Genomic DNA, 16,335 nt, shown 5'->3' with positions numbered 1-16,335 from the left:
GTTATTGATAGGTTTATTATCGACGGATTTCAAATCACCGGTAATCTATTGGAAAACAAACATTACCAACAAATTTTGGTTGTTTTTGACAATTTACTATCATCGGTAATTTCAGTTTCTTTTGTAGTGATATATTATTTTATATTATTCTTGGAAGCAACGGTCAATGTTGGTGTATGTCATTGTTTTTTGTAAGATTCAAGGAAAATAATAAAAATAAAGTCTATAATTAAATATAATGAATTAATTTTGAAGTGGACATTGAAAAAAAAAAGGATGGGTGCAAAGGAAAGCCTTACGTGAAAGTAAGAAAATGAATCAAAGGAACTGTGCAATGGGTAATTTAAAAAAAAAAACTGGGAACGTGAAACTGAAAGAGAGAAAAACTGAATACAAGTATTATCTTTTAGAATTCAGATAGAATGTGTATTATTTTCAAAAGATTAAGGAAGACGGCTTGGCCCAAAGAGATAGAAAACATAGGGGGTTCTTTAGGGTTTGATTTCTTGGAAGAGTGTAGGTATATTAGAGGAATTGGAGAAGGGGAGAAGGAAGAACAAAAAGAGAGGATAGAGAGCTGAGAGACGTTGGAAAGAGAGAACCGTGAGAGAGTTGTGTGTGGACTGCAGGAAGCCATTGGAAAGGAAGGAAAAACTTGAAGGAGACCTCAAAGCTTACATGTTGGGAAAAGAGAGACAGCTTGGACTCCATCCAGCTAGGAGGAGTTAACCTGAGTTTCTTTCTATTATAGGGGATGTTATTTGGATTTTGTGTATCCATTGGTTGAGTTCTTTGAAGGTTGATAATCATGAATATGACATGCACCTTTGACATGTACCTTTCTCATCACATAATAATTCCAACCTTTCTTCCAAAATAGAACCTCCACCTACTGAATATTACAACTCCTTATCATTCACATAACCCTTCAGAATGGACAAAATATCAAGTAACTCTACACATGATAAAGTATTACTTTTTCCAATATATGTTAGTGACCTTTTATTCACAAACTTTCCACTACGGTGAAACACCACTTCAAAAATCAACTCGTACATCTTAAGTAATATATGTAAAAGCACAACATTCAAACACAAAAAACATAAAAAACACTAACCCTATATTATGTTATCGTCGTAAAACAGTGGCAAAAACCTAAAATTGACACACATAATGATATATATTCAAGACATAAACACCTTCAATCTTCGTTATCAATGAAAGCTCGATTTTTCACTTTCACTTGGTTGTGAATGAAATCCATAATTTCTCTTCTCTTCACCATGGAAATCCCCAATTGATAAACAAAACATTTTCATCTTTTTTATTTTTCAGATCAGCCCAAATTTTCACATAAGAAAATCTTTTTAGGTTACACATAAAAAAAAGATGTCTTGACAGTAGAAAATTCCCACAACAACGTACCAAATCAGTTAACATTAACAATTTTAACGACGTCAACAAAAAAAATTAATTGATATATATTAACGAATTTAAAAATCAAATTGATACATTTTAAAAAATAGGAACCAAATAAACACATGGTCCCAAAGTGGGAACCATGTAATTAAACCTTTAACTCATTACTTAGTCATTCATAAAACTATCTTTTAGATATCATTAATCAGATGATATTTACGGAAAACTGAAGAAAGTTTTCAAAACATAATTCAATTTTTTTCAACTTCTTTTTTCCTTACTTTTACAAAAACAAAAATATACAGATTTTTTTTCTAAGAATGAAAGTCAACATGGTCGGCAAGGACCTTTAATCTTTGAGAGGAAATGATGGTGAAATAATGCCAAGATTCCACATAGTACATCATAATATATTAAAATAATAAAAGAAAATAATAAACTATGCCTAGTGTATACTGCTTCACTGTGTTTTCGAATTTTTTAATTATTAATTCAATTTAACATATGCATCTTAGTCTAACGGAAGAAAATAAGCAAAGAGAAAATTAAAAGAAAAAAAAAAAGCTAGGGGGAGTAGGTGTGAGAACCTGGAAAAGGGGTTAAAAGAGTGAATATGTATATTATACTAATGAGACCAGATTTTATTTTAATATAAATGGATTTTAAATATATCCTAGTTCATTAGCATAAACACTCAACCTCTCTGTAGAACTCAGAACTCCAAATTCTTCTGTCTTCTCTCTAACCTCCACACTCACTGACTCAGTGCATGTCCGTTTAGGTGGTGCCCAAGCGTCCACAGCGTAGAGGGCTTTATTTTGAACCGATTACTTCTTTCATTCGAACCGGTAAGTAGTTCTCCCTTTTCCTCCTTTGTTTTGGAACCTAGGGCATGCTATTCTACTAATTTCATGTAACTAGAAACCTTCTCCTTCAATTTGTTGTCAAAACTTAGCTCTAAAGAGTTGTTCTATCACCCATTGGGTGGTTTGTAGGGTTTAGTTGAGTTCTTGCTGAGTCAGGCACTGTTGAATCAAGTTGTGAGCTAGAAATACTTCTTTATAATTAGTTGCATGTATGTGTATATACTGAGTTATGTATTATTTCTGTTGTTTGGTTTGCATGCTAAGCTTTGAGTAGATGGAATGATATGTATTGCATCAGCTGAAGTGTTGAATCTGTGAATCTGTGAGGTGATGTTAATGAACTGTATTGGATGCGTTTGACTGTTGGAATGGTTCATGTTAGAAATATTTCGAGTAAGAGGTTGTTGTAACCTGGTTTTGGCAGAAGCATAGTGAAATATTAGTGTTTTGAAACTGTTGAAAGGAAGTAAGATAATGATTTTGAGCTTTGGATGTCCAGAGTGTATTTGGGCTATTGGGGCAATTTCAGCAAGTGTATTGTGACTTGTTTGAGTCACTAAAGTGGTCCAAATAGGTGCAAAGTATTCAAATTGGGTTTGGGGTCCTCAAGTGGTGATAATTGATGTTGAGGAGTAAAAGTTGAGTTGTAATCACCTTAAAATTGTATTAGGAGGGTTTAGGAACATCTAGACAAGTTTAATTAGGTGTAAAACATGAATTAGGGGTGTTAGAAATTGGAGAAAAGGCCTAGAAATGGTAAGGGGGTGTGTGGGTGCATAATTCTTCAAAATTTGCGTTCTGTAGATGATGCAGAGTCGCTATGCGAATTGTCTCGCATAGCGAGTCCCTATAGAGGGTGCTCTCTGTTTGAGTCATTCGTTGTGCGATCTGGTGTGTTGTGCGAATGACTGGAGGGTGCTGCTCTCTGTCTTGAGATTCGCCTTGCGAATCCTGTCGTTGTGCGACTGGTGGTTGCCTGGAAAAATGCTAGTTTAATTCGAATAGCGAATTTGGGGCGCTATGCGAGGGTTTAAGGTCTGATAATGTGTAGCAGAATTTTCAGTTTAGATAGCACACAGACTTGGTGTGCTATGCGAATAGAGTTTAGCATAGCACACAGACTTTGTGTACTATGCGAATGGAGTTTAGCATAGCGCACAAGCTTGGTGCGCTGAGCGAATGTGAGTGAGTAAAATCCACTATTTTTGTTATTCGCACAGCGAGTTTGGTGCGCTGAGCAACTTCCCCAAAACCTGTTTTTATTCTTTTTATTCCTGTTTTATGATAACCTTGAACTATGTTTTGATTATTAGAATGTTGTAAAAGTATCTATAATATTGTATGATCATTGAGGTTATATGTTTGGATTCAAGGTGATAATATTTTGGTATTTGGTTATTCATGTCTTGAGTTAAGTTTCAAAGTGACAGTATGGTTGATGGACGTAATTTCATGGATCTCAAAGGGGGGTCACATGGTGGTGCCCTATTTTATTGGACGTAATTCCATGATCTTCAAGGAGAAGATTCATGGTGGTGCCCTTAGTGTTTAGAATGATTTGCATGGTAGCTCAGTTTTGGGGGTTTTCCTTACGCTCCAATGGTCTTTCATTCTCAAGTAGAGAGGATTGATCCATGTGGTGAGGAGTAGCAGGAGGTCCTAGTCTTGGGTGTTTTCAGTATGGCCCAAGGTGAGTGATAACGGACTAACCTCGTGAGTGTGGTAGGGTGAAACCCATTGGCAATGGCTTTGCAAAGCAGTAGAGGCGACAACGAATGCATGACCCGCCATAGCTCGACAATCATTCTAAGTCCGGACAAGGCAAGTGTAAAGTGTAACAAGTGGTTGTTATGTGTGATTGTTATAATATGATTTTTGTATATCTAGCTCACCCTTCTACTTGTGTTTGTCTGTTGTTTGTGTTATGTTTCTGTTGCAATGATCATCCACTTAGATGTGAGCAGAGATGGATGAGGTACCCCTGGAGCAGGCCCTAGATGGTGATGATGCTGTAACTTAGTTTGTTTAGGAATTTCTTAATTAAGTTCTATTGTTTTGAAATACTCTCTTAAGTAGGAAGTTTTTAAATTATGGCTTATTTTGGATGACTGTAAGCTTAATAATTTATTTGCAAGTTTACTCTAATTGTTCTCTTATATTAAAATGTGGACCTACTATATTATATTTCTATATAATTTCGGATGTTATAGTAGGTAGTTTCGTAAAAACGATGTGTGAAAAAAAAAGAAATTATTGGTGTTGCACTCATTATGTTTTTACTTTTTTTTTTAACATTTCCTTTCGTTGTTTCTAATTTATGGTTTCTGTGTATTGGTCGTTTAAAAAATGTGAAAGTATATAAAATTGAATTTTACAAAAAAAGAAATCACTAATTTTAAGTATTTTTAAGTTTTATCTTAAACTTATGATATAGAGATATTATATTACAACTATTAATATGCATTTAATGCACCCTTCGTAATAACATACACAATGACACAATATTTTAGATCGGTACATTATCCTCAAATATTTATTGTATAAACAAAGATAAACAATTTCCAATAGAAGTAATTAATGTTGACCACAAAGATAAAAAAATGTTGCTCTACTACGAGACTCGAGCCTTATAAAATAAAAAATTATTTAATAAAATAAATCCAATTTTAAATTTTATTTCATTCTCATCCTCTCCCAGTAATGCCGTAACACGTATTATTTCTTTGCGGTAGGAAATGTTCAGTTCGTACCATTTGCGTGCTTAGTTTGACCTTTCAGCATAGACGTTGACTTGAATTATGGAATGTGTGGTTTCTGCAACTGATGATTCTTCTTCTTCTTCGTCCAAATCAAAAACCCATTGGAGATACGATGTGTTTCTGAATTTCAGAGGAGGAGACACTCGCAGCACCTTCGTATCTCATCTCCACAGTGCGCTTTCGAACGCGGGAGTCCACACTTTCATCGATGTGGGACTTCACAAGGGACAGAACCTGGGGCCAGAGCTGCTGCGAGCAATTGAAGGGTCTCAGATAGCAATAGTTGTTTTCTCAAGAAACTACGCGGAATCAAGTTGGTGCCTTGAGGAGTTGGCAAAAATTGCAGAATGTCACAGAACTCATGGGCAAGTGGTTGTGCCAATATTTTACGACGTTGATCCATCGGTTGTGCGCAGACAAACGGGTGATTTTGGAAAAGCGATGGAAGCAGTTGCTGTCAGAACATTCTCTGGTAAGACGTTGCTAGATTCGTTGGTGAGATGGAGTGATGCACTCAACCAGGTTGCAAATTTTACTGGTTGGGATATGAGGCAATGCAGGTAACTCATTTTTTTTTTCCTTTTACTGAGACGATCTCATATTATTATGATAAATTATAGTATATATAATATATAACTGTAAATTTAAATTTTATTTTCCAAAATTGTATCCTGTTATGCTGTATTAATATTTAGGCTTGATTGATATCACTTCTCACAAAGTTTTGCTATTTTTAAATAGGTTTTTATTGGGTTTTTTTTTATTAGTTAGATATTTAAACTTTTTATATTTTTCAATTTAATCCCTACAGTTTAATTTTTTTAATTAAATGAATGATTTGACTGATTTTTCATTCGATTATCTTGTTAAATCGTCTTTTTGTTTTAGATGAAATAGAGCTCAACTAATAATTCTAAAATTTTGGGAAAAAATACAGCTTATGTTTTTACCTTTTAGAGGGAATTTTAGTTTAAACTACTAAAGAATTCCAATTTTAGTAATTCTTGTTTTGAAACATTTTATATGTTTTGAGGTTATATATATAATTTAAATTAAAAAATTACTAATCTTTTATTAAAGTAATGTAAATGATTATTTCTTTAATTTAATTTTTTCAATACTTAAATAGCTATTTCTTTCCGATATATAATTTAAAAATATTTTAATTTAATTTGAAAAATAAAATCGTGTCTTACTATAAGTTTTAAAAAGTAAAATTTCAAAGTTAAAAGTTGAAATCGTCTTACTCTATTAACAAAGCCACCCAAAGGATTTTTTTCACAACTCTCTACCCTACAATTCATAGAACAAAAATGTATTCCACCATCTGCTTGAGACAGATAAATGATAGAGAAATATAGGCATGATTGGTGATACATATTTTTGGGTATGCAGTTTTCTGAAAATGTTTTTAATTTTCACTCTGTCTTTCTTTTTATTGTTGAAGGGATGAAGCAGAACAAGTGAAGAAAATTGTCCAGGGAGTTTTGGCAGCGCTAGACAACACATCATTATCTATTACCCAATTTCCAGTAGGCTTAGAATCCCGTGTGAAAGAAGTGATTATGTTTATTGAAAATCAATCAAGCAAAGCTTGCAAAATAGGGATATGGGGGATGGGAGGATCGGGTAAGACAACCACAGCGAAATCCATCTACAATCAAATTCGTCGTACATATGACTATAGAAGTTTCATCGAAAACATTAGACAAGTTTGTGAACAGGACAGTAAAGGGTATATTCATTTTCAAGAACAGCTTCTTTTAGATATCCTAAAATCAGAAGTTAAGGTACATAGTGCGGCAGCGGGGACCACTTTGATTGAGGAAAGACTTCGTGGAAAAAGCACACTCGTTGTTCTTGATGATGTGACTAAGTTGGAGCAAGTGCATGCCCTGTGTGGAAATCGTAAATGGATAAGCTCAGGAAGTGTGTTTATTGTTACATCTAGAGACATACGATTACTTCATTTACTTGAAGTTGATTACATTTATACAGTGGAGGAAATGAATGAAAGTGAGTCTCTTGAGCTTTTTAGTTGGCATGCTTTTAGGGAATTAACTCCGACACATGATTTCATTGAACTCTCAAGAAATGTAGTTTCTTATTGTGGAGGACTACCTCTGGCCCTTGAAGTTCTTGGTTCTTACTTGCACAAGAGAACCAAACAGGAGTGGAGAAGTGTGTTATCTAAGCTAAGAATAATTCCCAATGATCAAGTTCAGAAGAAATTGAGAATAAGCTTTGATGGTTTAGAGGATCAGATGGAAAGGGATATATTTCTTGACATTTGTTGTTTCTTTATTGGAAAAGAGAGAGGCTATGTTACGGAGATACTGAATGGCTGTGGACTGCATGCTGATATTGGAATAACAGTTCTTATAGAGCGTAGTCTGGTGAAAGTTGAAGAGAATAATAAACTTGGAATGCATGATTTGGTACGAGACATGGGAAGAGAGATCATTCGTCACAGTTCTCCGCAGGATCCTGGGAAGCGCAGCCGATTGTGGTTTCATGAGGATGTACTAGATGTATTGACAAATAATACTGTAAGAACTTTCTCCACATACAGTTTTGAAACTTTTCTTGAGATAACTTTCCTTTCCTTTCATAAGAACGTTTTACTTTGACTATCATTTCCCTGTGAACAAACAAAAGTGGTTTGTTTTTTTCTGCCTTTTTCATCTCAGGGGACAGAAGCCATTGAGGGATTGGCATTGAAATCGCATGGAACTGGTAGAGATTGCTTTGAAGCAAATGCTTTTAAGGAAATGAAAAGATTGAAACTGTTGAAACTTCACTCTGTACAACTCACTGGATCTTTTGGGCATCTTTCTAAGCAGTTGAGATGGATCTGTTGGCGAGGATTTCCTCTGAAATACATACCTGTAAACTTTTATCATGGAAGTGTAGTTGCGATAAACTTAAAACACAGTCATCTTAAACTAGTCTGGAAGGAAACTCAGGTATTTATATTACATGCCAATAATTATTATTTATTGCCACTAGCCAAAACAGTTCATTTTCCATTTTCCTCTGACTTCTGTATGAAAATGTTTGTCTTCTGTAGTTGTTGGAGCGGCTAAAAATCCTCAATCTTAGTCATTCCAAAAACTTGACTATCACCCCAGACTTTTCTAAACTACCTAATCTTGAAAAACTCATTCTCAAAGATTGTCCACGTTTGTGCAAACTGCACCAGTCCATTGGAGATCTCTGCAAGCTTCTTCTGCTAAATTTGAAGGACTGTACAAGTCTTAGCAATCTGCCAAGGAGGACCTATAAGTTGAAATCTGTGAAAACTTTAATCCTTTCTGGTTGTTTGAAGATGGACAAGTTGGATGAAGACATAGTGCAGATGGAATCCTTGACCACTTTAATAGCGGAAAATATTGCTGTGAAACAAATTCCCTTTTCGATAGTAAGATCAAAAAGCATTGGATATATATCACTGTGTGGACATAAAGGATTGTCACGTAATGTTTTTCCATCTATCATTTGGTCTTGGATGTCACCAAAAATAAATCCTCTATCTGGTATTTACCCATGTTGGAGCATGTCATCGTCTCTAACCTCCATAGATGTGCAGAGTAACAATTTGGGTGATCTAGCATCAACGCTTAGAAGCCTTTCAAAACTTCGTAGTGTTTTGTTGCATTGTGACACGGAGTTTCAGCTATCTAAAGAATTAAGAACAATTCTAGATGATGTGTGTGACGTAAGTTCAATTAAATTAGAAATAAGGTCAAATGAATCGCAGATAACAAACCATTCGTTGAGGCCTTATTTGATTGGAATAGGAAGCTACCATGAAGTCTTCAATACTCTCTACAAGAGCATATCAGAGGTTCTTTCTGTCATTTCTTTTTATATAATATTCATCTTTACAATTAAGAGACATGAGTTATTCCCCTTTTATAATCTCAGGGCTTCCAAAAGTTAACTTGTTTCAATAAATTGAAAGATCTGCATGCCAAACAAGCCTAAAAAACACTCATTTGTGAGATGAGTTTTCCTCCTTCATTACTCCTGCACCTAAAAACTAAAGCTCTCTTATTTCTTTTTTCTGTTTTCTATCCTTTCTTTCACTGTCTTTGATTTTGTAACACTAGCCAATGAAGAGCCTTTTAGCCTTACCTATAAAAGTCCACTTTGTATTACTTTCAAGATGTTTCACATATAAAGTCCATTTTTGGATTATTAGTTGACTATTCCTTATATAATGTCTGAATAAAATGGACTGAGTGAAAGGAAAAACAGTCTTGGCGATTAGTACATGCATGTTGATTTCCTTCTGCACTAAAATGATTACTTCATGAAGTGTTTTTTCCTCCACATGCAATATTGTACCCGATACGTTAGATAATGACTTTGCTTTTTTGTATATGGTACAGGGATTCACTACCGATGAGTTTTGTGATGTTTTTCTTCCGGGTGACAACTATCCACTTTGGTTGACTCGTATAGGTGAAGGACATTCCGTTCTTTTCAGAGTCCCTGAGGACCGTAATTGTCTCATGACTGGAATGTTTTTGTGTGTTGTTTATTCATCAGCCCTTGAAAAAGTTGCACATGAATGCCTTCTTAGTGTCTTGATAGTTAATTACACAAAGTGCACCATTCAAATATACAAACGAGACACAGTAATTTCTTTCAATGAAGAAGATTGGAAGGACATAATATCACAGCTAGGATTTGGTGACCAAGTGGAGATTTTCGTAACTTTTGGGAATGAATTGATTGTCATGAAGATGGCTATCTATCTATTATATACTGAATCAACTGACATGCCAATGAATCCTTCTTTGGAACCAAAGGAAAATGCCCTCCTTAGATTCCTAAAGAGAATTGTAATGTGTGACTTTTGGTAAGCCATATCTTTTTCAGGAATAAATCAGTATTCCTTATTGTATCGAATTAAATCTTAGTTTCCTTAATTGATAAACCTCAACATCCTAAAAAATAAAAATTAAGGCATTAATGACATTACCCAAAATGTAAAAGCTATTTTTTAACTGACTAACACAAACAAAAGGAAATATATATCAAGAAATAAACTGTCACTTCTATTTCTAATGCTGTAGCAGAATCAGACTCTCACTTCTATTTCTAACACTTCAACAGAATCAGACTACGTCAATTCTTGCAACTACATCTTCTTTCATCATTCGAACTTAAAGCTATGTTCGTGTAGATAAGAGAACATTCTTTAAAATAAGTTATACTTCTGTGAATCAAGTGCCAACTGCTGCTGAGATTAAACCCTATACTTAACTTTATCAGCTAATAATTATTTACATTCCAACTCTGTGCACAATATGACTATTTACCAATGAAAAAGATATTTGCATTTCTGGTTCTTCCATCTTTTTAATTTCAGAGATAATAATACAACATATTAAGAATTCCCACTTACTTGTAACTTTTTCTGGTCATACATGTTACCATCATTACACTTAACTATAGCAATTTCCCAAGAGGGCACCGATCTTGTTTAAGGTATTACCCAAATACTTTTCTTCAAAATATTTTAGAATCAATATGATTTCACAAATTTCTGCCCTAGGAATACCCTAAGTTGGACAATTAAGATTGTAGTTAGACTACCTATTATCCACAACGTCTTTTCTAGTTAGGCGGTATAAAATCTTGTTTAGCAATCATATTGCTTATCTAAAGGATATGAACTCTTTGACAATACTTTTGGAACATTTCAAACATGAGTTTTGAAAGTCGTTTAGTAAAGTTGGATGAGTTTTAAAACAGTACATGAATTTTTCATTAAAAAAAACGCTAAATAACACCGACAAAAATTATTAGTTATTATAATGATCAATTTAAATATCAATTTATAAAATAATATTATATATTGATAATTAAAATATTTTCTATGAATAAAAATTACAATTAGTTTGTGAATGAGTCACTAAATTGTCTACTATTAGCCACTAAAATTTTGACTACCAAATGGATTCATTTATAAATTATTCTTTTAAAGACCAATTTAGAAATTTATTTCTGTGGTAGGTTTCCTATAGTTTTTCCTGCAAATCTTGATTGGTAAGTAGTTCCTTCATATGTAATTAATTACTGTAGAATTCATAAATTGGCAAAAGCTTTCTTGCAAAATGTTTTATGAAAAGTATCCGCAACAAATTTCTTGAAAGAAAAAAACTCCACAGCAATTTTTCCTACAAAAATATCAATTTAAAATCCAGCAGGTACTTTGAAAATTTTATAATAAATTTGAAAATATATAATTTTTATTTTTATATTATTTTTAAATAACAACAACTTATAAATGACTCGTGTTTAATTAATTTTATATTCACTAACTAAAAATTAAGTCATCGTTAATTTTAACATTTACTATTTCAAAGAAACAAGCACACATTGATTTCATGTTTGCTTTTGACGTAAATATGTAAATATTTAATGTGTATCGTTACAAAGAGCTGTATATTAATTAATTACAAACTACATAACACAATAAGGTTTAGAATAATATTAGCTATATCTTCAATTCCATTTAGATTTCAGTTATTAGGTCAATCATTCAATAACTAATAACTCAGAACTAATAGAAAACTACAAGTAATAAATTTAATAACAAGGAAATTTAATAAGAATTCAATTCAATGCTCAAGCTAGTTTGAGGAACAAGTTTAGTGTTGAACAACTAAAGTCCACAATTTAACATTCAAGATTAGTGTATGAACTTGAGACTTTTAGACTTTACATATAAACCTCCGACGAGGATAGTTAGACCTGGATCACGAAATTAAGGTTTAGGTTTTAAAAGGTAGAAGGAAGAAACAGTATACCATGTGATTGAATATATATATATATATATATATATATATATATATATATATATATATATATATATATATATTTAAGTTTGTCCTTTTCTAAAGATTATTTAAGTTTGTCCTTTTTCTAAATCATTTTAATAGTTTTTATAGAATATCATAATTTCTTCCAATGTTTAAAAGTCTTAGTTGAATACCATAAATCTTCTAATAGAAAAAAGTTATTTGAATTGTTTTTGGAATCCGAAGTGAATAAGTACTGTACGACCCTTAAAGTGTCTTAAATTGAACGAGAAGGTGGCAGAAAATGAAGTATGCAGACTGAGGTGGGCCAAGGAGGAAAATATAAAACATATATTTAATGTAGAGTCAATATTGGTGGGTCGCAAAGTACTTGTACATATAAATGAGTCCGTTATCTTTTCGTCACCAACTGTTTTTCGTTCCTAATGAAAGAAAATTGAAGGTTATATGTATTTCAACTTTTTTCATTAGCATTTTCTCTTTTATGACAACCTGTAATTCGTCAATTATTTTTAAATTTTTTAATATATAGTTTTTTTATCCTGAAATTTCTTACGAGACTCTAAGATGAAATGACATCTTTAACGTAAGTGCTTTACCTTTGAAAAGTTGACTTCCATTCTTTTGATGGAGTTCGCTTCTTCTTCATCATCATCGTCTTCATCGTTCTTAAAATCAGAACCCCATTTCATATACGATGTGTTCATCAACTTTGGGGGAGAAGACATCGGTAGAAGGTTCCTTTCTCATCTCCATTGTGCCCTTTTACAAGCTCAAGTCAAAACTTTTATTAGCGAGGAAAATGGTCAAGAGGAAACGAAGCTGGAAGAACACATGCGAGCAATAGCAGCCTCTAAGATTGCAATAATCGTTTTCTCCAAAACATATGCTGAATCTATCGGCTGTCTTCTTGAGCTTGAAGAAATCATTGAATGCCTCAAAACATTTGGCCAAATAGTTTTGCCCGTATTTTACGAGATTGATCCATTGGATGTTCGTGATCAGACAAACGATTTTGGAAAAGCGTTGGGACAAACTGCAAACAAAAGTTATTCAGGAGAACAACTGGAACATGCATTGTCCAGGTGGAACCGTGCCCTAGCCATAGCTTCAGGTATCACTGGCTGGGATCTCAGAAATTTCAGGTAAACAAATGACTCCTTCTTACTTTCTTTCTTTCTTTCGTTTGAGACTGAATGAAGCATAAGTTATAAGGTTTTGATTTAATTTTGGTAACACATTATCATTCCTCTTGAAGGCATGATGCTGAATTTGTGGAGGTAATTGTTAATCGCGTTCAGACATTACTGGACTATAAAGACTTAGTTATTACCCAATTTCCTGTTGGATTAGAGTTTCACGTGGAAAAGGTGATTGGATGCATTGAAAATCATTCCACCAAAGTGTGTATGATAGGGATATGGGAAATGGTAGGATCGGGTAAAACTACCATAGCAAAAGCCATCTATAATCGAATTTATCATTTATTTATTGGCAAGAGTTTTGTTGAAAATCTTAAAAAAGTTTGGGAACCAGTAGATAGATGGCATCTTCATTTGCAAGAGCAATTTCTTTACGATGTCCTAAAATCCAAGTTCAGATTGCAAACCACTTGGATGGGAAGAGTTATGATCGAGAACGAACTTTCTCGAAAAAAGTTGCTCATTGTGCTTGATGATGTGAATGAGATAGGCCAATTACAAAACCTATGTGGGAGTCATCATTGGTTCGGTAAAGGAACTGTTATAATCGTTACAACTAGAGATGTTCACTTGCTGAACCGGCTCAAACTTAATTATGTTTATAGAATGTCTGATATGAAGGAAAATGAGTCCCTTGGTTGTCATGGCTTTAGTGAAGCAAAAACAAGAAAAGACTTGAATGAACTTGTAAGAAACGTAGTTGTTTATTGTGGAGGACTATCACTAGCTCTATAAGGTCCTTGGTTCCTTTTTATGTGGTAGGACAGTGGAATAGAGGGAAGGTTTATCATTGAGTAATAGTTTATAGTTGGGAACTTCAATGTTCATTTTATATTGTTTCTCTCCACATAGTCTCAGTACTTGAGTTGTTTATTATATTTCCTTTCTAGTTTTTATTTTTGTGAAATCCTTTTCCGCTTTTACCATTATTAATATTGTATCAAGGTATAAACACAGTTACTCTTCGGTATTTTGTTCTTAAATGGTATGATTTGTTGCCTATTAGTTTGTAGGAGTTGCTCCCTCCACCACTACCGTATACTTCTTCCACCTCCCCACATTATTTTAAATACAATTATATCCTTTTCCACGGATCTCTCTTCCCCTTTCTCAGCACCCACCCACAGATCTCTCTTCCCCTTTTTCCATTTTCGTTTCACCTCCCCATCTCCTGAGTGCCTCTAAATATACACATCTGCAATGTGTCAATCAAGATATCAATGCTGCAATTATATTGACAGGTTTGTAATCTTCCTTTTTGTGGATAGAGGCCAAACGGTGGATTGTTTTTAATAAATGCAGATTAAATGACTTTGTAATTTTGATATGGTTCCATTCATTTTTACTATCATCTTCTGAAAGTTTTCATATAAAGACAAACATTTAGCTGTCTGCATACTTCTAACACCAAAAAATATGTTAATTCTATAGTTTCATCCAACAATCACAATTCAAATTATCTTTATGGTTGGAGGAATTCTTACTTGAGCCATAATCAATTTCTCTACAAAAGAGTTCTTTTGTCAATGAAGAAAACCAATACAAACAGGCCCTTCAATAATAATGGAACAAAACCAATGCTTCTGGTGTAGTTCAGTATTCTGCATGTGGACAACTTACTTCAATACATGAATTTCAAATTCCCATATCTCTGATAGGTTAGGCATGGAATCACTGATAGAAAGAGAGAGAGAATGTATTGTGTGAAAAAATTGTTAAAGTAGTGTAGTAGTGAGTTAGCCAATTTTATAATTTTATTTGTAAAGTGGTCGAAAGTCCGGTAATGGTGTAGGCATAGTTGGACGGATGTCAACATCCGTGTATCCTTAATTTTTAAACGGACGGATATCAACATCCATTTATCCTTCAACGGATGTTGAAATCCGTGCACAAATGTTGATATTCAATTTAAAATCCAACGTATATTCGTATCCGTTTAAATATTAGCTAAGGGTAAAATGGGAATGGGGAGGTGCAATGAACAGTGTGTGGTGGTGGAGGGAGTAACGCCCTTAGTTTGTGTTTGGTTCAACATATCATGTGCTATCCTGATATAACACGGGGTGTTGCTCCCTCCACCACCACACCTTTCTCCCTCCACCTCCCTTTTACTATTTTTCCCTTAAATAAAATTTTATTTTTAGGGTTATTTTTTAATTTTACCCATTCACAACTTCTTTCACTAATAACCTATTCTAGTCCCCGTACATGAGTAAAATACTTTTCTTTTATTTTAACATTATATTTCTTCCTCTCTTTCTTTTGTCGCGGTGAGATACTACAAGTTGTAAAGGTTGGTGGTGGTGGAAAGAATTATCAAGCAGTCTCCCTCTCGTGGTGCAGTGTTGCTCTCGTGGTGCAGTGTGTGGAGTGGTGCAGTGCGTGTGTTGCTTCCTCAATGTGCGTATTCAAATAAACCTTCAAATAAAACCCTAAAATAAAAAAAGTAAACTTTAAACGGACATCCTTCAACGGATGTCAAAATCCTTCAACGGATGTCAACATTCGTTTGAGGTAAAACGGATGTCGACATCCGTTTTTTCCTTAAACGGATGTTGACATCCGTTTTTTCCTTAAACGGATGTTGACATCCGTTCTTTCCATAAACGGATGTTGACATCCGTTCTTTCCTTAAACGTGCTCCGAGTTACGTTTTTAATTTTAGGATTTGTTTTATTAGTTTATTCTTTATTTTGGAAATATTTTAATAATTTAATTTAAATGTTTTGATTTATTATTTTTTAATATATTTTTAATGTATTTTAATAATGTAAGGAAAATGAAGAAAAAAGAAACGGATGAGGAGAAGTGAAACAGAGAAGACAAATGGAGTTGTAAAGTAAAACATAAGACATTGTTAAACGGAATTGAGAGATGGAAAGATTGGGTGCAGGGAGTAAAGTAGGAGAACTAGGTTTGGAATAAATTAAAATAATAAAAATAAAAAATTTTAATTTGAGGATATAATTGGAATTAAAAAAAATTGGGGAGGTGAAGGGAGAAAAGTGTGGTGATGGAGGGAACAACACCCTATAACACGGCACATGGCTACTACAAGGCCCACAAGGGAGCACAAGAAACCATGAGAGACTTCGTTTAAGATAGTCCAAATGAATATTTCGTTTCTGTTAACTATATGGCTTTTGAAAGCCCAATATTAAACAAATAGCTTTTTAGTCAAGGGGCACACTTGGCCCAATTACAACCTTATTTAGGGTTGTTATTGTTAGGTTAACATCATTTCATTGGTCTT

At 33.7% G+C, this 16,335-nt stretch overlaps 2 protein-coding genes across 2 annotated transcripts; both read left to right on the top strand.

Moving 5' to 3' along the window:
- The first annotated feature begins 5,001 nt into the window (after window positions 1-5,001).
- On the top strand, window positions 5,002-9,956 carry LOC124830280 (disease resistance protein RPV1-like). Its single transcript, XM_088095556.1, has 5 exons — window positions 5,002-5,604; window positions 6,492-7,593; window positions 7,735-8,010; window positions 8,115-8,891; window positions 9,439-9,956. The coding sequence occupies exons 1-5, from the start codon at window positions 5,084-5,086 to the stop codon at window positions 9,913-9,915; spliced, it is 3,153 nt and encodes a 1,050-aa protein (XP_087951682.1). The 5' UTR covers window positions 5,002-5,083; the 3' UTR covers window positions 9,916-9,956.
- Window positions 9,957-12,455: 2,499 nt separating this feature from the next.
- On the top strand, window positions 12,456-14,205 carry LOC124836367 (disease resistance protein RPV1-like). Its single transcript, XM_047311859.2, has 2 exons — window positions 12,456-13,025; window positions 13,139-14,205. The coding sequence occupies exons 1-2, from the start codon at window positions 12,508-12,510 to the stop codon at window positions 13,815-13,817; spliced, it is 1,197 nt and encodes a 398-aa protein (XP_047167815.2). The 5' UTR covers window positions 12,456-12,507; the 3' UTR covers window positions 13,818-14,205.
- The last annotated feature ends 2,130 nt before the right edge of the window (window positions 14,206-16,335 follow it).

Source organism: Vigna umbellata, chromosome 7 (assembly GCF_029865625.1).
Source record: "Vigna umbellata cultivar VRB3 chromosome 7, Vumbellata_1.0, whole genome shotgun sequence".
NCBI classification, from domain to species: domain Eukaryota; kingdom Viridiplantae; phylum Streptophyta; class Magnoliopsida; order Fabales; family Fabaceae; genus Vigna; species Vigna umbellata.
Note: the sequence above shows the minus strand (reverse complement) of the source record. Positions and strands in the feature narration are given on the sequence as shown.

Bases quoted from the DNA above. Each gene is read 5' to 3' on its own strand.
- LOC124830280 (XM_088095556.1), top strand. From the start codon at position 5,084: ATGGAATGTGTGGTTTCTGCAACTGATGATTCTTCTTCTTCTTCGTCC. The intron at 5,605-6,491 runs GTAACTCATTTT...TTATTGTTGAAG, and splicing joins TGGGATATGAGGCAATGCAG to GGATGAAGCAGAACAAGTGA. The intron at 7,594-7,734 runs GTAAGAACTTTC...TTTTCATCTCAG, and splicing joins ATGTATTGACAAATAATACT to GGGACAGAAGCCATTGAGGG.
- LOC124836367 (XM_047311859.2), top strand. From the start codon at position 12,508: ATGGAGTTCGCTTCTTCTTCATCATCATCGTCTTCATCGTTCTTAAAA. The intron at 13,026-13,138 runs GTAAACAAATGA...TTCCTCTTGAAG, and splicing joins TGGGATCTCAGAAATTTCAG to GCATGATGCTGAATTTGTGG.